The sequence below is a fragment of the Topomyia yanbarensis genome, chromosome 3 (genome assembly GCF_030247195.1).
Source record: "Topomyia yanbarensis strain Yona2022 chromosome 3, ASM3024719v1, whole genome shotgun sequence".
Lineage (NCBI taxonomy): Eukaryota > Metazoa > Arthropoda > Insecta > Diptera > Culicidae > Topomyia > Topomyia yanbarensis.
In genome coordinates this window covers 107,145,795-107,172,718 of record NC_080672.1, presented here as the reverse complement: position 1 = coordinate 107,172,718, position 26,924 = coordinate 107,145,795, and the positions used below count along the sequence as shown (strand labels likewise).

Genomic DNA, 26,924 nt, shown 5'->3' with positions numbered 1-26,924 from the left:
AGTGTTAAAACGTGTTTTAACACTACAGTTGTGGGGGGTCTGATAGTGCAAAATTCAAGCAAAAATAAATATTTTTTTTTGCATATTTCGGATCTCTAAGATAAGAAAAATATGCTCAAGAAAGGATTTACTCGAATTCAACTTGGTTCGTCTGCTCGAGCTCATCAAACTACCAACTATCAATTTTCACATGAAGCTGATAAAATCAGGTTTAATAAAATCGGGTCTTCTATGTTCAGAATGGTCTGGACGGTTAGGTACCAAAGGTCGAAGTTTGACACCATTTTTAAATCCAAGATAACGATTTCCGATTTAGCGAAATTTTCTATAACCCAATCAATGCTTTAACCTAGAGGGTCATTCGCCATTAATTAAAAAACGTGTATAAAGGTATCTTTAGAAAAAAATTTAACTGATGGTTTCTCCATGCTGTAGTTACATTTAAAATATTTTATTTCCACTAGGTTTTTGTTCACAAAAATCAAAAAGAGGGTTTTTGTGAAAATTTTGGCAAATTTTTAATTTTTTCCATGCAGAAGTATTCATTTCCTGTGACTCTCTCGAATTGTTTTACTGTATAAAATACAGTTCAAAATACAGATGGTTTTGCTGATGGGGAACCCAGGGCTATTCGGACCTACCAAAGCGAATCGCCCTTTTAGGTGGATAGATGTGAAAGAATTTATTGATAAAGCGTCCTAATTGTCAGTTTGAGAACGCAGCTACTTTTTTGGTGCCATAAAAGCTCATTTTCACCACTCCATTGCAGCGCTAGGCGACGATTCGCAAAACTCTACGTTTTTCCATCCTTTTACAATGTAGGGGTTATTCAGACCTCCCTACGGGGCAATTCAGACTGTCAATTTTTCTTAATTTTTCAACAATAAACCTATGAAATATTTATTGGAGAGACTCCTTAAAAGGCAAAAAAAAATACTTTACAAAATCTTAATCTGCAAAGTCACAGCGTGGCGTATCATGTATTTTTTGCTGTGGCGTGTGCTATCGTATACGTAGCCGCAAGCCGCTGAACGGTGGTTGATGGAATAGGGGGTCCGAATAGCCGCTTATTGCTCACAAAAGTGGCGAGCGTCTTTAAAATATCTGTGTTTTCACCCAAACAAAAACCATTTCATAAAATACGAGCTTCAAGCTTTCCAAAACATTTCCCTGTTTTTTCTCTTTTATTTTTTGCTTTAATCGCGGTTTTAGCATTATAATGATTTTTGTTTTGAGAAAGGTAAAAAAAATTAAACACGTTGTATCTCCTTTCTAAAGAAACCAAAGAATTAGATTTAGCTGTCAAAATAAATGTTTTACAATAGCGGTTCCACGAATATGTACGATAGTCAGAAAGTCTTACGATTTCCTGAGAACTCGAGGGGGTACGAATTACCCCCACGATCTTAATAGCCCCGGGTCCCCCTATAAAATACAGGATTCGAACGATTTTTGGGAAATGCTGCATACAAAAAAATACTCTTAAGCCGAAATGATCTCATAGACAATGGAAACTGTTTAGTCTACCATGCCGATAAGACGGGTAAAGTTTCGACGGAATCGACGATAGCTGAAGCGTAGTAAGCCGAAACGTAACGCGACAGCGTATAAAAGGGGTTTCGTTTTTAATTTCGTCGAACACCCGAGTACAAAACAGTTTTGCGGTGACCAATAAACCCTAAAAAAATCGAAGATAGTCACGATTTTAAAAATTTCTAGGCGGATCTTCGTGGAATTACTCAAAAGATTTTTCTAGAATTTCTGTAGTTGTTGAACTATATACAACGACATGCTTGGAAGATTAAGGTAGATTGAACTAAAATCAGTTTGTTTTTATGTCAATTATTTATGCTCAACAAAAATACTGGGTAGTGCAACTTAAACAACTGGGTAAATCTGAATGTAAGAAAGTTTCTGATCGTACCATGCAGGCAAATAACCTAACCGAACGCTAAAACAAACCCTGAAGCGGTACTAGCCAGTTCTAACCAAGTAAAACGGCTGTATTTTGATGGACTACGAAACTTACGTAAAATGAACTTCGAACAAACGTTACTGAATGCAAAGAAGACACTCCAAGTAAGTTCGAATTTCTCTTAGCAATTCCGTTAAAAGTTGATTAATTGGCAAGGCATCTGCTGTTGTAGAAAGAAAATACAGGGGTTTTTTTCACAGGAGTGCAAGTGAATGGACAATGTTACACCGAAGATTAGAGTGTCTCCAGTTAAGAATTTTGACCATCATTCCATCACACGAAAGTCCCGTACAGATCTGGCCCGACGTAATAATCATCTGCCATTACAGCCGGGATGTCATAGAATGATATCGATTTTATTAGAAAAAATAGTGTAGAAATTCGCCCAATCGAAAAATGTTGCGCAATTATCAGGCTTAAATTAGAGATATGGGACAAAACAATGAAAACAATAGATGCTGTAAATATAATAAAGGTAATTCCTCCTGACCAAATATTGGGAATGAAATGCGGTGTAGCGAGTTTTTTCAGGTCTCACACTTTTCACCATAATTTTGTTTGAATGAATCGTGACTACAATAATTAAAAAAGCGATCAAATTTTAGATGAAACAGATTTTAGTTCCGTGGAAAATGAAAAATTTCAATCAATCCTGCAGTGCACTAGGTATTATTGACGTGCAGCTTCCTATACTACCTCGTTGCTAACATTTCAAAACGCACTCCTGTATTGAAAGGATAAAGGTAGTCACGTCAGCACACAAACCCGTAGGAAAACTAGGATGGATGGTACTTTTTCACATCAACTATACGAGTCGAAGCAGTACAGTACGAGCTCGAAACACTAAAAAGTACGCCAAAAGTCTCGCGTAAATTACCATATATTATGTGTTTATGAGCCAAGCTTGCCTGAACGAATTAATCTTATGCAAATTCCCATAAGTGCCTGCCAGGGATCATGAAAGAGCTCATTACCTGCTTCATCCGAGTTTTGCGGCTCAACATATGGAGTGTAAAATAGTAACAGATGCTATAAATTCGAAGCAGTAACCGGGCTACACGTGGGAAATATTGACTGTAGGAGAAAACGGGGATCAAACTCGCGTATATTGCATCATTTTAAATTTGCAGGAAAAGAGCCGCCTCCCGAGTCTCTACTGGAACATTTCATTAGACGCCCATCCATCATTCGCATAATGAAAGACCCGTCTAATGTCATTTTCCACCCGAACCACTTCCCTTATCCAGAGGAGGAAAAGAAATTAACTTTCATTTTACCGAGCCGAAAGATTATACTTCTTATTTTTTAAAAGCAAAGTCACCTCCCATTTCAAGAGACTGCCACGCGAGGAACCATTAAATTTACCCTAAAATTCTTACGCTTCACAATTTACGGGGACGATTAAAATTCATCCTTCCGGTTCCGCAAACTTTGAAAATTTTCGCCAGTAGGCATAGTTTCAGGAAGCTATATAATGGAATGTGATCTTCTAAACTTTGCTCCGAATAAATTTAACCGGAAGGTTTAAGGGTGACAACTATTCATTCCGCTTCCTGCTGCCCCCAATGTTTCCATGAGGAAAATTCACTCGATCCAGAGGCAAAACTTATCGAAAGTTCTCTAATCCTGCGTAAACTAGAACTTACAGGGACAGCCTATCTCTTTACCAACTAAGCGCTGTCGAGGAAGCATAACATAATCTACCGAGTCACCATTAGTTGGATGAGCCTAAATTAAGCGAGCGGCAGGCAATCAGACAGACAGCCAGCGGTGCAAATTCTCCGAGATCGTTACCACCAACACACACTGAACACAACTGACAGCCGGAGCACCATCAGGACCAAGAGCTAATTAACATATCCTCTGTGTTTATCGATTGTAACGAGACGCCATCCGGGGGCTGTTGTGATCTAGCTTCTTGGTGGGGAATGTGGCTACGTAAACTTAAGTGGCAGTTCGGAAAATGAAGCAGCTGTCACTGTCATATGTTTAAGTGGTGAAGGAAGTGATTGTCACACAATTACGTTGAGGTGAGATCGACTTGCGTTTTGCTTCCAACAGGGATGTGTTCGGTAGAACTCAGCCAGATGGAATAGAAAGTTTTGAAAGTTCACTCAGAATGTGCTGATTGCATAATTATTGGCTGACGTGGAAGTTAGCTGACAAACTAACGGAAAGAAGGAGGGTGAAACCATAGATCAGAATTTTAGTATATTTAACTGAATCTGACATTAGATGATGACGGAAAGGTTTCTACCACAACTCGTTGGACAACTAGGAAATTATTTTACTTAATTGATAGATTTTTATTTGTGATTCTTTTCCTGGTTGCTGAAAGCAGGAATGTCTTTCAAAAGCAAAAAAATATAATTGTGTTCAATTGTCTACAACGCCGTATTTAATACCGTAATTAAAAGTAAATGAAATTAATTTGCTACCCAAGATAATAACTAAATTAACAGTTAAATTTACGACCGCAACAAAAACCGTTTCACCTCAACACTTACTCGTTCAGTTCATAGTCAGCAATATAAACCCTTCCTCCGTTTGGGGGAATCCTGACACCGAGAATGGTCTAAATTTATGAGAAAATCTGTCACCATTCGGAGAGGCAACTTCTCGTCGTTCGAAAGAAATATTAAAGACATGAGCAAATATTCCACAACCACCGTTCAACAATACTGTTCCACCAAAAGGGTTCTACAAATCAAACCGTTCGGCAACAAATCCAGTGTTTCAGACACGCGCAGAGTCGTGTTTAAAATTTATGTAGTTAAGCAATTGCCCACCTCCTTGCGAACGGGTACAATTTTTTACGAGCCTCTAAATCTTTTCCAAAACAATCCTGAGACATTTGCAGTTAATATTTTTGACAGAAACCGTTGGGGGGGCCGGTCGGAATACCACCATCCGAGAGCAGAGGGTGGAGAATTGCTCAAACTGAAAGCGAAAATGGATTAGTGCTGTTGCGGCTGCTGCTGCTGCAGGTGGCCCAGCTGTTTGTTTGCGCTGAAGCTGTTTTAATGACCAACTGACTCTGAGTGACTGACTGACTGGTTGCAAAAAAAAACTGTTTCTCCAACCAGACGAGCAGCCGAGGTCATAAAGGCCAGAGCAGAAAAAAAGCGGAAACCCAATGACTCAAAATAAGAGGTACGTTCGAACGAGCAGCAGTTAAAAGGTGATGTTGAAAACTGTTGCCACTTTAAAATTGTTTTCATGTGTTTAGGCGTTCCGGGCGAAGGAGGTGGTGGGGTTTGGGGAGTGTTTCACCTCTAACACGAAATGACAGTAAACGGGATGCTTAGAGGAATTTGTATGCCGAACGCGTTCAAGCAAGCCAAAGTCAGAGAAGTATAAAAATAAGTACCATCACCATTCTCATAAAGCGGAAAGTATTCCGTTTGAAGGTAGATCCTTGTCGAATCCGTTAATTGCTAAGTTTCATAGGACCCGATTAAACTACAGGAGAGAAGTGTTAATAGCATAATTTGAATAAATCGTTATGTCCATGCTTTCAATGAAAACAGTAAAAAAAATCTGAAAAGGCAAGCAATTTGTGTCTGTAGTACAATGAGACCGTCACGTAAAAACTTATTCATGATCAGTTGTGCTATGAAACAGATTCGAATCCACGATCCCTACACGCCATAAATCACATTTAAAGACAGACATAAACATTCTTCAGAAATGATATTTTGAAATAAACATACTTCAAAGAAAAAAAAGACGAAGTGGGTTATTCATTAAAGCGTCGAAGACATAAATTTTTAAACCCATCGAGTGTCTAACGACTACGACTCCATTAACGCTTAATCGGACAAAATAACTAATAAAACAAAGTGCATCGAAGAGGTTTCCAACGAATAAGAGCGAAACAGCTGTCTTTTAATTTTATAAGAATTTTTTGTATCAATGTATTGGAGATCAGATTGTATTAATTATTCTAAACGTCGTTGAATTCCGAACTAGTGCTATAGTAAACCGAAAAATACTATTTTAATTATTATTCCTTTACTAGCCCTTAAACGCACAATAATGCATTAAAACATTGCATAAAATTCTCAAAATTATCGTAGTACCGTATCAAGGCTTTGAGACAAGTTTCTAAAAAATTGGTTCGGGCTTTTAAGGGTTAACGATCCTACGCCATAGTGGTGTTCGAGTCCGAGAAAAATACTATTTTACCCTTTACCATAGTGGTGTTCCTAAATAAATATTATTATAGAAAAAGTTTGATTTTGAGTCCGAAGCTGCAAATTTCTTGCCAGATTATCAGTTGTTGGGCGATTTTATCGGTGAAAACGAAATTCTGATTACTGCGGACAATGAATAGAACAAACTTTTTTTTAATTTTTTTTTATTTTGACTGATATGTAATCATTTTCTTTTTTATTTTTAACAACATTCAATTAGTTAGAGTTTACTGTATAGGGACAGTTATGATAATTTAGAGCCACAGTACTCAAGTGAGAGTAAGAATGTGAAATATACAGATCGAAAAACTAGAAGTAGCAGGGTCTTTAGAAAAAGGCTTAAAATCTTACTGGCTAATCATTTGTTTTTTTTTGGCAGGAATCGGCAGCATAACTACGAATCACTCAAGTCTACCAACATGTCTTGTGGTAAAGACAGATTTGCCCTTCTTTACCGGGAGAACCGACAGTCGACCGACTCCTGCCAACAGATGAGAAAAGACTAGTTCGTAAGATTTTAAACTTTGCTTCAATTCTCCAAGTATGAAATATAAGATTTCATATTATTTGAACAATTTTTATCCGACGACCACTTCGATTAATATTTTTACCATTGCCATAATGGACAGTGGTCACGAATGCAGTAATTTTAACTATTTACTAAAATTGACAACTTAGCTCAATAATGTCTTCGTGAAGGTATTCGTAAATTCTGATGCCCTTCTTCTCGGTTAAATAACAGTTAAGGTGGTTTTGTTTTTATCAAAATCAAAAAATTAACATTTTTATTCATGCTAGATAACGGGTGTTCAATAAAAAATGAGAATGATTTCAATACCTTTCTGTAATTGAAGTGAAGAGCGAACATTTTTTTTCTCTCCAAGAGAACTGCTCTCTGGACTGCCTAGAAATGGGTGGCATGTTTCTTTTCGCTCGGGTGCTCTCAGTTCAATCGAAGATGGCGTCGAAACAACAAGCACTCCGCGAGCGTGTTGTACGGTTTTACGAAACGCATGGTCATCGTGGAAAAAAGTTTACGTTAGACCACTTTCGAGACGAAAACGTGCCCGTGAGTACAGTTTAACGGATCCTGGCATCCCTGAGCGTGAAGCGGAGAGCTGGTAGCGGCCGTCCGGCAAAGATAATGTGATGAAGAAGAAGAAGAAGAAGAAGAAGAAGAAGAAGAAGAAGAAGAAGAAGGAAGCGCTGAAAAAACTGTTCGACGGAAAGAGTTTGCGTGATGCCGGCCGAAAATATCACTGCTCCCATACCTTGATTCACCGAACCCTCCAGATGGAGGACATCATCTGTAGGAAGAAGCCTCGGTCAAGCCGAGCGGTCTGGCCATCAATCAGACAACTCTAAGATTGTTTTAGAGTGAATAATTTGTTTCAAACCGCCACATATGGCATTTTTGAAAATTTCAATATTGATTGGAGCAAACGAGCGATAATTCTGTTTCAACTACAGTCATGATTCGAGGGATAATCGAGGGAAAAATCACGACGACGATATTTTCTTAAATTTCACAAAATTTCGTTCAAAATTTTAAGTTTCTAAATTGCAAGTACTTATATCAATAAAGAAATAGAGTTTTGAAGTCTTAGAAGAAAACATTCGTCTTTAAAAACTCTACGTCATCTTAAGGAAAAGTTAGCGAAAAATGAAAACTGTAAAAGTGATATTAAAAGTTTAGTTTTCCATAAATTTTGACACACTATTGTACTTTTACGATGGACAATATAGAAGGTGTAGTTTTGATAACACACAAAAATTGCACTGTACAAGACTTTTTTCTACTGTATCGAGTTTGTTGGTTATTTTCGGCAAATTTAAGATTAAGAGAAACGAAAGCAACGAAATTCAAAGACGGATGGGTATTCTAGAGCGAATCAGTTATAAACTTAGAACGGAAAACTAGGTCGCTCTAGGCGAGGATTTATGAAGTTTCGTTTGGCGGCGTCTGCGTTAAAACATGGTGATGAGTTATGTTCTATCAATGATCATGCGGCAGATTTGGTTGCAACGCCCAACTCCTACTTAGCAGAAAGCAAAGGACTCTTCCCATTTCCTTTCGATTATGTTCATATGAGCCTGCCTAATCCTAGTTTTCTGTTCTAAGCTTATAACGGATTCGTTCTAGAATACCTATTCGACTTTCAATTTCATTGCTTTCGTTTCTCTCCGTCTCTTAAATTGGATTAAGTCGTATTTAACAGATCGCCAGCAAATAGTAAAATTATATGAGATGAAATCTGATAAAATTAAAGTTACTTCGGGGGTTCCTCAAGGATCACACTTGGAGCCTCTTCTTTTCCTTTTATATGTCAACGACATCTCTCTTATTTAAAAAAAAAAACATTAAAATTCTCATATATGTGGATGATATGAAGCTATTTTGAGAAATTAGAAATAATAAGGACTATAATGTTTTTCACAAAGAAACACAAATCTTTTATACATGGTGTTGTAAATGTTTACTGGAATTAAATGTTAAAATTAAATAAGTAGATGAAATAAATAAAAAATTGTTCAGAAATGCGATAAAATAAGAGATTTAGTAATTATCTTAAAATTAAAATTTGTGGAACATTACAACACAATTGTGCATAGAGCTAGTAATATGCTTAATTTTATAGAACGCTTCGGATATCACTTTCAAGATTAAAACTCTTTACGTAGCATATGTTCGGTCTATTTTAGAATATTGTAGTATTGTTTGGTCACCATTCATAAAAAACACGAAGTGAGAATTGAGTCAATTCCAAAGCAGTTTCTATTATATGCACTGCGCAAGTTAAGATGGACAGCATTCCCTCTTCCATCTTATGAAGCACGTTGTATGTTGATAGATATTCAAACATTTAAAGAACGTCGGGACTATGCTATGATCTCGTTTCTAAACGATATCGTCATGCAGCGTACTGACTCATCTTACATATTGTCAAAATTAAAATACAAAATACAGTAGAACCTAGCGGTAATTGAAACATAGTAACGTAGTCCTTTTTGTATTCCTTTAAATACAGACCCGATTTTATCAGCCCCCAAATTTATCTACCCTCAATTTTGTCAACTATTTGACCCGATTTCATCAGCCTCATAGGAGAATCCGTTTGACTGGCTTTAGCAGACGAACCAGGTCAAATACGAGTAAATTCTCCTGTCTTGAGCATATTTCTATTCTCTTAAAGATGCAAAATATGCAAATATAAATTGAAAATTAAGGGACATTCATGATAAGAAGTCAGAAACGGTTATGAGACTAGGGACCAAAGAAGTATATTTTAGCAGCTTTGGTATACTAAAAAGGAAAAAGGTTTTAAAAAGAACGAAATATAAGAAATGTAAAATTATGCCCCGATTTTGTCAATGTCTCCATTTTCCGAGCCCAAAATACACCACTGTACTTTTTGGTGGCTCGCGATACAGTTTCGCAGTACCTCAAAAAATGAAGAAAATCACGTTTTAAAAATCTTTGTCGAAGAAACTGGACACTTAATCCTTTTACTTAAATTACTTGAATTACAAAAAATAGCGTTCTTTAAAATATAGTTTAATTCATATAAATTTTGCAGTTTGGATGACGTTAGAAATACTTTCAGATATTTTGAAGGAAAATAGTTCACGATGCAATAATTGCTATAGTTACCATACACTAATTGCTCTGGGCAGCCGACTACCAAGAATTTAAGAAATTTATCATTTGTCATATTAATACGATTGGTCAAATATGCAACTTGAACTCCGGATAGCCGACTATGAGGAGCATTGCTTATATTTTAATAAATCGGTAACGTTCACTTTTCTATCACGTGACGAATTTTCAGTGGTTCTATCATGTCGGTGCTGATTTTAACTGACATTCGTTTGAAAAAAATGCGAAATCTTATACAAGAGATATTTGCATAGTTGGAATTGTACATGCATAATGGAGCTTTCATAAATATTAAGCTTCTAAAATAAAATGAAAACAGGAAGGGAAACTGAGTTATTTCCGTAGTATAAGTATAACAGAATGTCGATTCTGAACAAATAATAGAATGCCGATTCCAAGCAATCACTAGAGTGCACGATTTATTTATAATTATGATCACTACTGGTTATACCAAGTAAGCACAAAAGAAGTATAAAAACATGAGATACTCGACAGTACTATAGTTTTGAGTGAAGATATAGAATACAGTTAATTCCGACATTTTTCCTACACAAAACAAACCAGCAAAAGGAAAAGCAACAAAAAATCTAGAAAAGAAAAAAAAACAAGAGTAAAAACGAGCTGGAGGCACAACTAAACAATATCGACCCTTTTTCGCGACAGGGACATGAAACAATTTCATCGTGCTGATATGATTGAGGAAAATGGCCTTCAATTCTTGTCGGGAATGGTCAATTCTCAACCTTCATACATGACTAAAATCGTCACTCCACTCAGACAAGACCATACGGCCTCCCCACGCACACCTAATGCTCCGTGGATTAATTCCCTAGTTGATCAAACTAGCACCAATTAAACATAGAAATTAGTCTACTCAGGTCAAAGCAATGTCAGCCCGATTGGCATCACCCGACGGATACGTCTCCCTTACAATGCCACCAAAGTAACGAACATTTAAAATTGCATGTAAGTATGTGCAACTTTGAAAATAATAAAATAAAGACTACTAGTTATTTGCAAAAAAAAAAATAGAACGCAAAAAATAGTTGCATAACCAAAGTGACTCACTACACTGTTGACGAATCACCCAACAAAAATAGGTGATAAGGCAAGCGAACCAAAAACGCTGACCACCACCCCAAACCGAAGCGAACAGTTACTGTGTTTGGGCAGGTTATACACTGATGGAACCAGCATAAATCGTCCAATTTCCAATAGACCTACAAAATGTGTGTATTAAGTTGGTGATGGTCGTGGTCGATTAGTGACCGTATCTGTACGAGGAAGATGAAGTTAGAATCTTATGATTTCACTCAACCACCAACGGCAAGGACCAAAGGTAATTCAAACTGGCCTCAGCTTGAGGAATGGGATATGGTATTTCATTCGGAGAAATATTCTAAAGAACACTTAAAACAACTTGGATATTCATGTTCGCTTCAACCCATACAATCTCAACAATAACCTTCGAAGGACCGAATTGGTATTGGTAAAATTAACGCAAGACTGTGCAGCGTCACTGGTTCCAAACATTAGATACACAGGTAACTGAACTATGCACGAATTCAACAAACGAAGAATAACACGTTATAGATAACTAGAGGACAAAAGATTTTGAGGATGTGGGTTGTGTTACATTGCTGAAAGTTGAAAGCGCCTCACTAAATCGAGGCAGTAATACACAAGGTGATCGGAATGAGCTGAAAACATGTATCGGAACTAATCAAATGGGTTCAAGAAACGTAACATACTTGATTGCAGAATTGTGGCGTGCCGCTTCTTAATACAGTCGACGGAATATGTCTAGTTCAGCAAATTGCGCTCGTTTGCTTCCGGCAAGAACGATCGAGAGTGGACCAGATATTTTAGCAACGACCCGTTATTTATCAACAAGAAGACTGGCCATCTACATGTGTATTCCAGCAAAGCGTACGATTCTGTGAAACAAAACAAATCACAGTAGATTGCAAAAACAGAAGTATTTATTATTTATTCCACAAATGAACTATGATGATGAACTGCACGTTCATACTGGAAATTAATTTATCATTCAGAGAGCCCGAAATGTTGTCTTTCGATATTTTTCTACATCATCCCGAAGAGCCAAAATATGTTGTATTATAATAACCATCAGCGGATCAGAAAATATCAACCTAGGACATGCCCATAACGACCATTGCTAAAAAATTTAAGTCTCTTTAGTCAACCAAGGCCTTCGACACGAAGAAATATTTCACCTCAGGGACGCCTCCTCTTGATAGTCGCCTCTTGCGACATGCTAGCAGGTACCCAGTGGGTCTATTCTTTGCTCAAATACTTCGAGCATTTTCAGCCGGCCTTCAAAAGATATTCGCAATATTTGAGAGATTAATACAGAGTAGATAGAAGCATCAATCGCCTTCTCTGAATTGTATCTACTATTAATTAATTTTCATGATGTTCAATTTCAAACTTTAAACATCACATTTTTTCTTGAAATATGCTAATTGGCGAAATATGCTAAGGTGACGAACTGTCATTCGACTGTTGACGAATTGTCATGTCATGTGACGAATTGTCATTCGAAGCCTGGTGTTTGAAGGTGACGGACGGGACTGATAGACTGACGCACAAATTTTGTTTCGCGTAAAACGAAAATCCGCGCTTGCAAGCATATATCAGCATCAGTATGGAGGTGACTAGTAGAAGCCGTGCATTTGTGATTAGTCATTTCGTCATAATAATTTGTCAACAGGGGGGCTTCCCTATACCACAAAATGTTAGAAACTTACATAAAAATATGACTCTGAACACAATGTGAGTAGACCAGTTAAGCTAACGTACTTGACTTGATTCGCACATTTAGTTAGAAATTTATAAGCATTTTTCATCAAAAATAGACAATTTTTAGAATAAATATTGCAAGAGATAAAAAATATCGTCATTGCCATTTGTAGGTGATGTGCACAAAATTGAACACATGACCCCACAAATTATACCAAGTATAGAAACATTGGAAGGCTGATAGAACAAGACTGACTACAGTGTGCTGGACAACTCAAGTAGTCCTGAAAGTGGTCGGTGACTTCCGGGCCGAGCCCACACCCGGGAAGAAAACTGGTAGCATTCAGCCATAGATTGAGTAAAAATAGATATTTGATAATATTTTTAATTTGCTGTTACCCTAGTCCGTATTTCAATTGATAAAATCTCCCATAATTTGTGCGAAAGAGCGTTTTCTTATAGTTTTTAATTTGCGTCGGGCTTTAGGCCAATAAATAAATGAACTCTTCTGAAAAAGAAACCATCTGACGGTAAAATGAATATCGAACAAGATTCGTTATTGAAGACTCCGATTTTCCGTCAAAAATCATACATAACTATATCTGATCTCTTTCGTATCAAGTATAATCTGCTAGTATTCAAAAGATTTGAAAAGAACTGATATCTCGAAATATCGCCGAGATAAACTCAGAATTGTGATATTCTGTCTAAAGCAAGTGTACGACATTACTGGCGACAAGTGTTTTATGAAGCATTACCGCGTCTACATTCCTGTCCACAAAGTTAATATCGACTGTGTGGTCATCGATCGAGGTTACTATGCGTGGATCTACCGAAGCCCGGAGTTGTTTGTTTCCAGAATCTCTTGCTCCAGTGAGCGACTATTTTGAATGGCAATCGCACAGGATAACACAAAATTGTATGCTCCTTCAAACTCGCATAGAGTGACCTGGGCTCAGGAAAAGTAAGGCTTGGACGATCCCCTTGTTTTAATCCTGTTCGAGTGATTTTAGTGACGGACCACATAGACATAATTTGTCAACGGTTTTAAAGCTCCTAAAACAATAGACAGATGAGATTTCTTGTAAAAGCTAAAAATTTTCTCTTAAGGCGTCTCAAATATAATAGCTCAAGGAAGCGCTAAAATAAACTGTTTTGAGGTCAAACAAGAAGTTTTCTGCACTTCCAGGAAAATCCCACGTGGCTAAATATTTCAACCAGTGGTTCGACTTAGTACAGAACCGTTTTATTGAGGTACACCTCCCAACACCGAGAAAACTACAAGTCTTGGTACGGCATGGGGTCAATGATAATCTTAGTGGCCCGCCCAATTTGTACTAGAATCTGGTATGTCCCATGCTTCAATGATACTAAGAATACGAGCGATAAAGTTTAAAATAATTTTTGCATGGAAATGCTACCCTTATCCTGGATTATTTTATAAAGCAGATCAAGATTTCAGCGTCCTTCTAAAGTTGACGCTCTTGACGGGGGCCAACTCGACAAACCGCACGCTACAGGCCAGCTTAAAAGTTTTCGAGATGCTCAAAAACACTTGTTTACGGTAAAGATCAAATCTTCGAAAAAGTGTGGCAACATAATAAATTACTTATTTTGATTAAATAATTTTGATGATTAATCCTTCATAAAGTAATTAATAAGAAATATCTTCTAAAAAATGATTAGCGAAATGGTGTCTTCAGTAAAATTGTTGAGAATGCCATTTGAAACAACTTTATTGAAGACATGAAAGCTGATCCTGATCCTAGAGACAAACGGAAATAATAGTTTTGTACCATTTTTCTTCCACTTACCGAAAAACAATATTCTGTCTCAACACTCATGTTGATTATTTTGTCGAACATGACTATTCCAATATTCGAAACCCTGATCCACATTATCAAAATATGGCAATTTAGCTCTTTTTTCAGGGAATCATATGGAATGACTTAAGATGTCCATTTCATGTGACACATTGTTTTAATTCTATTTGAGTGATTTTAGTGACGGACCACATAGACATAATTTGTCAACGGGTTTAAAGCTATAGTTAACACCTGTACTAAAGTCTTTCAAAAATTTGCCACTTGAAATATGTAGTTTAATTGAACCAAGCTGCTTGAAACGTCATCCGTACAAAACAAAAAGTCGGCAGCTGCCACACTTCCGACTGTTCTACTTATTTGAAGCCAACAAATCAAAAAGCGCCTCCCCCCCCCCCCCCCCCCTTGAGGGACCAGCGATTGTAGCCGTAAGCAGAATTAATTGAAACTACTAAAAGGCTGACAACACTGTACCGAGACATTGTCAGGCTGCTCATCCAACAATCTCACCTGTATCGGTAATGATGAAAATGTTAACACACGTATGGCCTGTCGGCACAATTGGCCATGAGCACCGTTTGAATAAATTGTTCAAGCTGGCTTGCTCTGGGCTGGTAGGATTCCTTTGTGGCAACGCAAAACGATTTTGCAAATGTTACGGATATTGAGCGTAGCATACTAAGCCTTTCTATGCAGGATAATGTTACGTTCAATGTTCGTGGCATTGGGCGAATCGTTCCGCTGTGGTATTCATCAATTCTACCGCTATTGGCTCGTGCGAGTTCTTCTCATATTCCTGCTTAACTACTAATTCGACTGTTTAAATCCAGTAGATCACATGACATTGAAAAATCTAAAATTTAATATTCGCAGAAAAATAATAACTTTACCATATGATGTTTCAATTCAATTTACAGTAAAAAATCCAACACGACCTAGTTAGAAAAATCATCCATATACCAAGCTATTCAATTTCATCCAAAACCGAATAATACACGGGGGGCCAACGGGGGGCCATAAATCACGCATGTTTTGCTGGTTTGTTGTATTTTGCAAAAGGATATTCAACCATCGCTTGGACTCCATTCTTCTTGAATATTACGATACGCTGCACTTGTCCGTTGGGCTGACAGATGGTGTGTAGCACGTCCTGCAATGGAAAGAGAGAAAGAGGAAAAAATATAAATTAGAAAACAGTCTTCTTCAGTGAGATGGCGGTAGGATAATGGAAACAGTTGCTAACAGGGACTGTATCTGAAACCCGAATCAACGGGTAGCGGCCATGGATGGGGACACACAGTCAATTTGGCTGTCCTATCGGACTGGCAGATCCAAAAAGGCCAAACAACACCACAGCATATTTTTATCGTAATCACGAAAAAATACCCTAATAAAATTCATTAAATTGTTTTTTTTCTTTGCTCAGTCTTATCGAAGGAACACGAAAAACTGTACCATAACCTAGGAAACTGCTATGAACTTTTCCATTTTGACCGCTCAACATTTATAAGCCCCCTCTAATCGCATGCATCCCATCCGCAAAGGAATGAATTCTCAACACTGATTCGTTTCGAGCATGTTGGTACAAGCAAACCACTGTACCTAACTACTAAGGCAGCAAACTCCCGAGCTGTCAATTTTCTTTGGTCAGCAGGTGATGACAGAGCTCTCTTATTTCCGGAGAAAAACTCTGTTAGCAAGTGGTCGTTGGAGGCACTTGGAGGAGGATAAGGGGACAGGCTGCTTTTCAAACGACAAACGAATGACCTAGTCCGTTCGGGTTGAGTCCGGAAAATTATAACGAGAAATTCGAAAGGGGTCACCGGTGGAACAAAAATACCAACAGTGAGTGTAGGGGGGAGAATTTTCGTACGGATCAATAATCAGGAATGTTTCATCTTTGGCATCCTTTCGAACCAAAGAAGAGAAACTTTCTATCGTCGAAACGAAACAAAACCGGGTTGTTTAGATCAGACAGAAGTTTCAAAGTTACGGCGCCGTAGCTGGAAGCAAAAGAACTCATTCAAAAGTGTAGATGTAACATCTTTCGATGAACGGGATATAAACGAAACCAATAATCATAAAGAAACAGAACAGCAATAAGGACGAAGGCATTTCAAATTTATTTTATGAGATTTTTTTCCAAGCCGGTCAGTGTCCTTTCGATGACAGACCATTTATTTTCGAACCGACCTCAGCGAGAAAATGATGATCTTTTTCCTGCCTTATAAGGATTGCTGAATAAGTTGTTTCATCATATCAGTGAGTGTTGTCACATCACACAAAACTAGGAGTAGTGAGGGATAGTGACTTTTCGTTTCCTCGCGGAACTCACGAAACTTTGGGGGGAGGGGAGCGTTCTGTTTACAACTTTCAAACCATCGATTTTCTTTTTTGCCCTTTAATCAATAGCTATACTATCCGAAAATATAACCCTAAAGTTTGAAAGCCGCGCTGAGCTCTCAACAGCAGATGAGTTAAATTTGTTCTCTTTTTTTGAGAGTGATTCAACTGGAGTTGTAGAGCTTGGTTCTCGAAACGACTCCCTGCCAGAATCACTCACTACAATTGCAGACGAAACGAGAAATGTCACCCAGTAAAACACTGCTTAAGGCCAATAGCAGCGCGGGCCGTGATGTGATATTTATTGTACGGTTCAGATATGTGCAGGCACAGGAACTTCGCGATCGCTTGCATAGTCGAGAAGGGATCGAGCGTTTGTATGTTAACATGTTTGATCGCGTAGGCGTTTGTGTGTCGCGTCTGCTAGCGTGTATGTAACTTCGCGTGGATAAACTCGATTTTGTAATCGTGTGGCATATTCGCGTGTGTTCTTGAACGATCGCGGGGACCGTAAATCTGATGTTTAATTTTGAGTGTACGATTCAGATACTAGAAGAAAGTACCGCCATATTAGTAGAGTTTACGGTCATGTCACCATGTTCTCTAGCGAATATTGGCTTTACTTTTTTGATTGATTGGTCCAACTGAAGGCATGATGCCAAGCTGCTAGGACCGAGAGTAGAGATATCCGGACGTTACCGATTCATGATCGCACGAGCAGTGGGTTAATGCTGGAGACCGCGTTTGTAAATTTATAGGTGCTATAACGTTCACTTAATTGACATGGTGTTTCAATGTTGGCGAGATCGCGGGCGTAAGTATGTATAAATCATTGCATGTTCGCGTTTGTGACCAGATGTGTTATCGCGAAGGCCACGAGCGTTAGTACGTTAGTAGGAGTGGAAGAGATTGTGAGTTTATATGACAGAATATGCAATTAATTATATTAGTGAGTGTTAGTATGAATCTAATTAAAGATATAGTAATAAAAGGAAACATAATAGGCCAAATGAATAGAAAAATGCAGAGATTTATTAGAAATGTATAAATTGACTAATTTTAGTATATATGAGCAGTAGAAAAGCAAATTAATAGAAGTACAACAGAAACCGACTAATGAAATAGAGGAAAAAAACTACTTGAACTCATCTAAATGCCAGCAAATGATATTTATATACCGTTAACGATAATTGCCTTCTGTTAGAATTTTAGCATGCAATACTGACCGGGAATGGATAATTCACGTGCGTTGGTAAAATAATCGTACCTTAATTTGTACAATCCGATCTTCCCGAATGAATCGACTCGAATACACGAATTGAACACCGGAAGAAAGTAATCAACGCACCCTAGGAAGGATTACCTACTATTCTATCAAATATGCCAGTTCTGTAGCAAAGAACATCGAATTAGCTAGATCAATTATTATCGAGAAGACAACGCCATGCCGTACCATGAGAATTGAAATCTCCTCGATGCCGGGAAGAGGTCCGTTTTATCACAAAGTTGACGGTGCCTAATCCAACCTTTACTAAATTGAATCTTTGATTAAAATGTCACATGAGATCTCTGGTATTGCTGGAAGTGATAATCTTGTTTAATCTCAAATTGCTAAGATGCGAATCTGTCGGTTTCGGCTTTGTGTCAGAGATTCCTCGATCTGATATATTTGGCGGGATTTCTAAAAAAATGCAAGTTTTTACAAGGAATCTCATCTGCCTATAGTTTTTAAGAGCAATGAAAGATGTTTCCATATTGGGATCATCACTCTTCCTTAGCCAAGAGACCATAATGGTTGGTCGCGGTGAGTGGCGAAGCTCTATTCAGTACTTCGCTTACTTTGGACTCCGGAGGACGCTCCGGTCGAACAAAATTCGTCGCCGCACGAAGTTGATTGTTTACAAGACGCTGATTAGACCGGTGGTCCTCTACGGCCACGAAACCTGGACTATGCTCGCGGAGGACCAACGCGCCCTTGGAGTTTTCGAACGAAAGGTGTTGCGTACCATCTATGGTGGCGTGCAGATGGAAGACGGAACGTGGCGCAGGCGAATGAACAATGATCCCTTGCATCAGCCGTGGAAGAACCGTCCATCGCGCATGCCGCAAAAATAGAACGTTTGCGATGGGTTGGACACGTCGTAAGAATGTCGCACGACGACCCGGTGAAGATGGTTCTTGAGGGCGACCCTACAGGAACAAGAAGGTTCTTGAGGGCGACCCTACAGGAACAGCGAGCAAGGTGGATCGACCAGATAGAGGACGACCTGCGGACCCTTCGAAGACTGCGAGGCTAGCGACAAGCAGCAATGGACCGAGTGGAGTGGAGACCGCTTCTGCATACAGCAAGAGACAACAAGGCTCTAGTTTGAACGGTAGGGTAAGTAAGCGTCGCTTAAAGCAACGCTTTAGATTCCTCAGGAGCTGATTGTGCACGGGGTATGTGGACTCACCCCATAAATGTCTCACTTTTCAGCACGGATGACCTCATGATTCTCTGTACAATTATCATAGCAAGCCTTATTGCTGCAATGGTCCATTTGTGAAAACAGCTAGATGATCTTTTTGAGAAAGCCGTAATTATACGGAAAGCAGTCCGGCCAAAGGTCACCCGATACGAGTTTGAAGGGACACGCAATTTTGCCCCGCCCAGTGCGATTGTCATTCAAAATTTTCGCTCACTGGAGCATGGGACTCTTGTAACTGCCAACCCCGAATCGGTAAATACACCGTCGATTTCAACTTTGTGCGTGGACATGTAGACGCGGTAGTCGCCAATAAAAGGCTTATCGCTGGTAATGTTATTTGTTTGCTTTATATAGAATGCCACATATGAAAGCTTATCTGGACTGTTTGCGTCAGATCTTTCGAAATCATTTGCGGAATATCTTTGATCCGAAAGAAGATCAGATTTGGATCGACCGAATTCAATGTATATGATTTTAAACGCAAAGTCGAAGTCTTTGATGACGAAACTTGTTCGACATCCATTTCACCATCAACTAGGTATTTCGATAGAGCCAGGTGCAAAGTGATAACTGATAAAATACGAAAGAAATAATAGAAATTGCAGGAGATACAACAGGAAGGAAAAAATCGGAGGATAGTAAAGCAAAATGTGGTCAGCTATCTTCCCTTGATGCATAACTGGATGCTAACAATTTTCGTAAAAATGGTCAACAAAAATGTTTAAAAACTTTTTCCAGTTATAGATTCAAAAAGCCTCTTCGTTACACTCACAAACGTGCAAAAGGTAATGTCTACGACATTATCGGAATGTTGTGATGACACTTGAGAACTGGAAATTCAAAGCAAATGATATGTACCATCCACCAACCAGGTCGCAGCTCTTGAAAATTGTCTTCTCAGTGTACTTAATTTGCTACAGATTGTCAATATTTATGGTCATTTTGAATTCCCAAACCGGACAACCTTAAAAGTTTTAGCACCGCGGAAAAAGACCCTATGCGAAATTTGAGCCCAATCGCCAAAAAATGTCCTATAATGTAGCTTGTAATTAAAGAAGTTATGAAATTTGCGTTTCGATATCGTCTCATCAGAATCCGACACTAAGTTAGTAACAGGATCAAGCTAGTGCCAGATTGACACTAACTCCAAAACGGACTCCCTAATTGTGTCCTGCAGTAAACCCCTAGTCAGTCGTGATGTCACGCAAAAAATAGAGTTCAATTTAAAGCTGATGAGAACTAGTAAAGTCGAAACATTTGATTTGTTTTGGCAAGCTAATGCCAATGCAAATATAGCATTGGCAAAAAATTATTTTTCTCCACTAAGGAGAAAATTATTTAAAACCACAGTTCGCGGTAAGGGCACAAAACCGAATACTAAATAAGTTATGAGATTTGAGTTTCGATTTTAAAATGTTACAAGTTTCATATATTTTACATAACCAAAAAAAAAATCTTCGACATTGCACTACTTCGGACATTTCATGATAAATATACTAAGATATTTTGTATCAAAACCACGAATTAAATTTTTGAAAATTAGAAGGATCTTGGCGTTTTTCTGGTGTAGGTGATAACTGCTGCACTTTGACCCATAATTATTTCCGATTTAGCTCAAATTTTGCATAGAGACTTTTTCTGAAATCCTAATGCTTATAAAATGAGTTCGATTATACAATTTGATGGTCATTTTCCATACATGCCGTTGGTACCCTAACATACAGTCACCTGAAGAGATGCACCCGCCGTCGCCTTAAAACACCTAGCGTCAACTGATTTCATGAATATTTCGTTCAAGTTTTGCGGCTGAAATGTACACGAAATGAACGACAGTCAAACACGAATGAACTTCAATCGAATCTTTTGGAAATCGGGGTGTTTTTACAAGCTCCCAACAATCGGAAACAACTATAATAGTTGAGGCTACGCCAAAGACGCCAAAAAACCACAGTACGGCTCTGATTGGGCTATATCATTTTGCGCTTGAAGGGTAAAATACCTGTTTTTAGTAATTTAAGGAATTTGTGTTTCGACTTCGTCTCATCAGTACCGCAGCAATATTGTTTCTATTGTTGAATTTTGCGTCTATATGGCGGCCAAGTCGATCAGCCACGATATAGACGAGACAAAATCGAAATGTAATTTTCTCAAAGGTATTGAAACTCGAAAGAACCATTAATTCATTTTTGTGGGTTTTGAAGTAGCTGCCAATACCTTATTTAAGCCTTTTTTGGTGGTATCAAATAGGTAAAACAGATCGAAATGATGAGTAAAACGATAAAAATCATGTGAAAAAATCACCTTAGAGGTAGGACCTCTGGCCCTGGGCCTTGGGACTCTGGCCCATATAATTGCATAATTCGAACAGGTTCGCTCCCGTCATACCCCTGTTAACTGGGCAAGGGACCAGAGATCGACATTCTTCATTAGCTCTGTCATCCACCGAAGTACGATGGGTAGTGAACTAAAATTGATGATAAAAACCTCTACCCGGGAAATTAAATAGCTCAAATGTGTTGGATGGCAGCGTCTGATAATAATATGTTATTCCTGGGACGTTATCATAGACCAAAGATAGCATAAGGGTGTGTGCATTAGGCCGGAGTCCCTAGGGTTGCAGGTTCGAATCCTACTTCTGAGGTGATTTGTTCACTTAATTGCTTTCATTTAACGCACCATTTCGATCTGTTTTTCCCGTTAGATACCATCAAAAAGACTAAAATTTGCAATAATTAGTCAGGCAGCCAGCTATCATTCATTTAAGAGAAACCTTCGGACTTGGAGATGCTGTTGTTGAATCGGAAATGATGCAATTTCCAACACATTCCGAATATTTAAACGACATAGTTTATGCTCTCGCGTTCACCCTAACAAAATCCATTCAAGCCTATATAAAACTTGCAAATTAGCGACACACCTTGCATATAAAGACAACAAGCAATCATGAAATCATCACTACTATATATCATATTATTGAAATCAATTCACACGCGATCGGCGGAATAATTCCATTTCTTTTCTATCGATAAAATTTAGAAACAAACAACGGAACGGACACAAACGGGGGATCCTATCAGCAGAAATTTCCCCAATAACCACAAAACCCAACCGGAGCACACGCGGATCCGGATCCGTCCTCCTCTGTGGTTGCGCTGACCGCTGTCCCTTCCCTGCTTACTCCTCCTCATTTGGTATACCGAAAAAGGGAGCACCATCCTATAAACAGGTGGTTTCGGTCGCTATCACGGATTCGGACGGGGTTTTTCTGCTGGTGGTGGTTTTTTTGCTGCTTTCATCAACATGAGTTTTTTTATAGGTTATCAATATTCTACCGCAAAATGCTGCTCGTTTGGGTCTCCGGGGAAGCGTTTACGCCATATGTTGGTCGCATTGCATTTAAAAGCAAAAAGTGAAATTTTCAGAAGCAAATCGCTTCAACTTTTGTGCGGTGTTCGTTTCAAATGAATGCGTTCGATATAAAATTTTCCAATTTGTCACAGATACATGAAATGATGGGTTATACCAAAAATTAAATTGGAGTTCTAATATTCTGTAGCGATTCTCATTGGTCGTTTTCGGCAATGAATAACTAACAGAGGCGAAAGACATAAAAATTACAAGATGGTTATAAACTTAGAACGGTAAACAAGACTTTTAGGCAGAGTCATAAAGTATTGCCGGCATCAGTGGCTCTGTGCAATAAGGTGTTCCAGTTTCTCGACTATGCTGTTAGACTCCTAGCAGCAGAAGGCAAAGAATTCCTCACTCTCCTTTCGACCATGCTTATTTGAGCCTGCCTAGCAGTTATGTTTTCCGTTCTAGATTTATAACTGATTCGCTCTAAAATACCTATCCATCTTCTAAATTTCATATCTTTCGAATCTCTCAGTCCCTCATTGCCGAAAACGACAAATGAAAACCAATACAGCAAAATTTTAAGCGGCAATTAAAACATCAAATCAAATCAAATCTAATCTAGTCGTTCAAGCGGGGCTATGAGTTGTGGATGTGTGTGCAGACCTTAACCCATCCGTCGTCACTCTTTGCCAAAACACATTCTACGCCGAGAAAACGCTAGTAACCTACGAAATGCAGAAGGCAACAGGGAAGTCAATATATATCCCTGCGTTTGGCCTTGCGTGACGTAAATACACATGCATTCGGTAAGAAAAATGTTCTATTTTTACTAGTTGAGACTTATTCGGATCAAGACTAACTTTTGAAAAGGGCGTACGTGTTGTTGAAGAAAACATTTCAAATAATGATAGCTTGAGTTGTTTGGTTGTAATGGAATTGCATCTGAGAAGGCGTTATAGCAAATCAATCAAACTTTTAAGTATACATGCACCGAAAAAATGCATTCAAAAATTTATAAAAGATTTATACTGCAATTTTCAAAGTTTTTACCGTATGGTTATTTTAAAAATTTTCTTCCTAGGGAAACTTAAAGCAATATGAACTTTTTATGAATAATCAAAATGCTCCTAAAAATCCCCAAATGCAGTCGATCAAGAGTTAGTAAAAAAGAGTAAAATTGATATAGTAATAAAGCAATTTTCAAAATTTAGTCGTGTTCCTCACATGGCAACGACAAATGTTCCTAACTGAACATCCCAAGTAACAGTTGAAGTCTTATAGCACGCCACAAGTGCAACCTAAGTTTTATGAAAGGCTATAAAACTACCATAAAACCTCAATTGTTACTAGGGATATCATTTCAGACAATTCCCTTCTCATTTCGATTGGTATAGAAGCTAAAAGTCACTTTGTTTATTAATAGCAAGGCAAATGTACATTACTTTGTTACTTATACACTGTACAAACAGTGTTACACCCCTATTGCCAAATGAAATAAGAGAACCAGAGGCGATAAAACTGCCTCCACTACGGAAAAATAGCAGAATGGCACTTTAGGCAAAATCGCATGCGACCTACAATCCACGAGGTAGAACAGTTTTTAGCGGTGAAAATGAAGCTTAACTGACCTACATACCAGCTTCACCATTTGCGTAATGTTGTACTATAACCAGTCGGAAAATTTGCCTAGACAAAAAGCTTAATTGGGAAGAGTAGTAGACGTCGAATGAGACAACGTTAAAATAAAGATCCTCGTGTAAAAAAGTGAACACGAAATTATTGCACAACTCGCTGTAGCCTTTTTCCCACTGTGTACAGAAATCAATCAAACTTTGCAAGGCGTCTCTTTGAAATGCAGTGTTCACATCCCTCAAATTTTAAATCGGTATGTTTTGTTGCGGCAAGGAAGGAAGCGAATCGATTAGACACCTGAAAGATGTTCATACGCTCGCATGAAACAGCCACATTCAGCTTTCTAGAGAGTACTAAAAAGGTTCAAAGATCGATTGACATTGGATCACCACCATATAGCATGTAGGAAATCGGGAGATTCGACGTCTTCGACAAAGTTGTAGAATATTATGTTTTGAATAATTTCTTCTAAGATACCACAGACATCAGACCTCATTTTTGAGGCAAAATTGTTTTTTGTAAATATAACCAAAAATCAGTTTTTCGACATTTCCATGCTGAAAACTTTTATTGATTAATTTAATATGTTCTACAAACTTGCATCACTAAAATACAACTTTTTGTTGAAGGAACTAACAACGTTAAATGAATATTTTCTCTTCTAAAACTATTTTCATACAAATTAACTCTATTTTCATCAAAGATTTCTGTTTTTAGGTGCACTTTTGTGCAGCCAAGCTTTGGCTATTCCGAAACTCTATTATTCCTAGAATAAAATTAATATAACATAGAAACAGGATATAGTTGGACGCATTGTTTGGGTGACCATTCATGTACGACGTTTTATAACATATATGTGTTTATATTATTTTTAATTTATATACATTATAAACTATTAACAAAATCTTATATTTTAGACGCACTTACAAGCATGTAGAACATATTGAGTTGATCAATTACGGTTAAAATATGGAAAAGTCAAAAAAATATAAATTTTGAAGTTAAACTCGGCTCAAAAAAAAAATAAATGTTTCAACAAAATTGTTCCAAATACAATATTTGACAACTTTGCTGAAGACCTCAACCATTTAAACAAAAGTTGATTTTTGTAGTTCGGGATATCTACATTAGTTTAACTAATAAGGTTAGTTCTACAAATTCATAAAAGTAGAACAATGCCTATATGAGGCCTTAGATATTATAGAACCTAGGTGTCTTTGGAAAAAATACTCACAATATACTTCAATCATTTCTATTTTTTAGATGGTTGAGGACTTCAACAAAGTTGCATAATATTCAAATTCGAACATTTTTGTTGAAAATACCTTATACATACTGTAGATTTATTTTTTAAGCCAAAATCATTGTTCTTGTGCAGTTTCCAAAATTTATATTTTTCTTAGCTTTTCCATGTTGTAACCGTAATTGATCAACTCAATATATTCTACATGCCTATAAGTGCGTGTAAAATATAAGATTTTGGTAGTAGCTAATAATGTAGGGGAACATGGGGAGACTTGACCAAGCGCAAAATTCTACTTTCGGCTATGGCGTCTTCTATTCGATTCTTAAATTTTTTTCAAAAATATTTTTATACTTGTTTCGATCCCTTAAGGTAATTTTAAAAGTTTGGAGTGAAAAATCCTTTCCTTGCAAAAAATATTACGTCATTAATAAATTTGCTTTAAATGATGTAATTTTTTATCAAACTTTGTTTGGACATATCTACTCGACTAATAATTACTATTAATGTACTAATATATCATCTTAATCCTTGTGAAGCAGTGAAATGATTTTACATAAACTGGAACATTGGAATAGTTATTACTAAAATTTGCTTCACATTGAACGCAATAACTAAAGTTGGGGAGACTTGACCAAGATTTTATGGGGAGACTTGACCAAGTGGCGATCAGCTGAAGAAAGATACAAAATTCCTAATATTTATTATGCTTTGGTATCTACTGTTAATGTTAATCACGCCATAAAAAAATTCCCACCCCAAACATAAGTCGTTATATTTTAATATTTGTAAACAAAGTTAGCTATAGTAGGACTGATTTCGTGACGTGTGAACATGCAATGCAAGCAGTACAGTTAATCCTTAAAAAGAAATGCATTAAAAAAACAAAATTTATCAAATGCAACTCTTTTATATTTTTTACTGCTACCTAAGGATCTCGACAATAGGGAAAAAATAATTACAGTATGTTTTATGTCATTATTTTTTGTTATGATTTTTCAAAATTCTCTTGGTCAAGTCTCCCCACGCCTTGGTCAAGTCCCGCAATGGGGAGACTTGACCAGAAAAAACGATCACAGAAAAACTTTTGTAACTATTCAAAAATTAAATTAAAAATTCTGCAAAAAAATCATGAAGACGCACAATAACTTTGCGCATTATATCTGAATGACTTTTGAGGGATTGAAGGCTTTTTTAGAGATTTATGCAGTTTTAGCTGAAAACCTGGTCAAGTCCATGTTCCCCTATATAAATTAAAAATAATATAAACACAGTTTATATTATAAACCGTGGTACATGAATGATCACCCAAACAATGCGTCCAACTATATCCTGTTTCAATGTAATATGATTTTTTTTCTAGGAATAATAGAGTATCGGAATAGCCAATGCTTGGAGCACAAAAGTGCAACTAAAAACAGAAATCTTTGATGAAAATAGATCAAATTTATACAAAACTGGTTTTA

At 37.5% G+C, this 26,924-nt stretch overlaps 1 protein-coding gene across 1 annotated transcript in view; it reads right to left on the bottom strand.

Moving 5' to 3' along the window:
• LOC131689555 (heterogeneous nuclear ribonucleoprotein L) overlaps positions 1–26,924 on the bottom strand; it is an 803,699-nt gene that overhangs the window by 264,715 nt on the left and 512,060 nt on the right. The window contains exon 3 of the mRNA XM_058974744.1: positions 15,480–15,565. Coding sequence (XP_058830727.1) covers positions 15,480–15,565 — 86 coding nt within the window. The remainder of the gene's footprint in view (positions 1–15,479; positions 15,566–26,924) is intronic.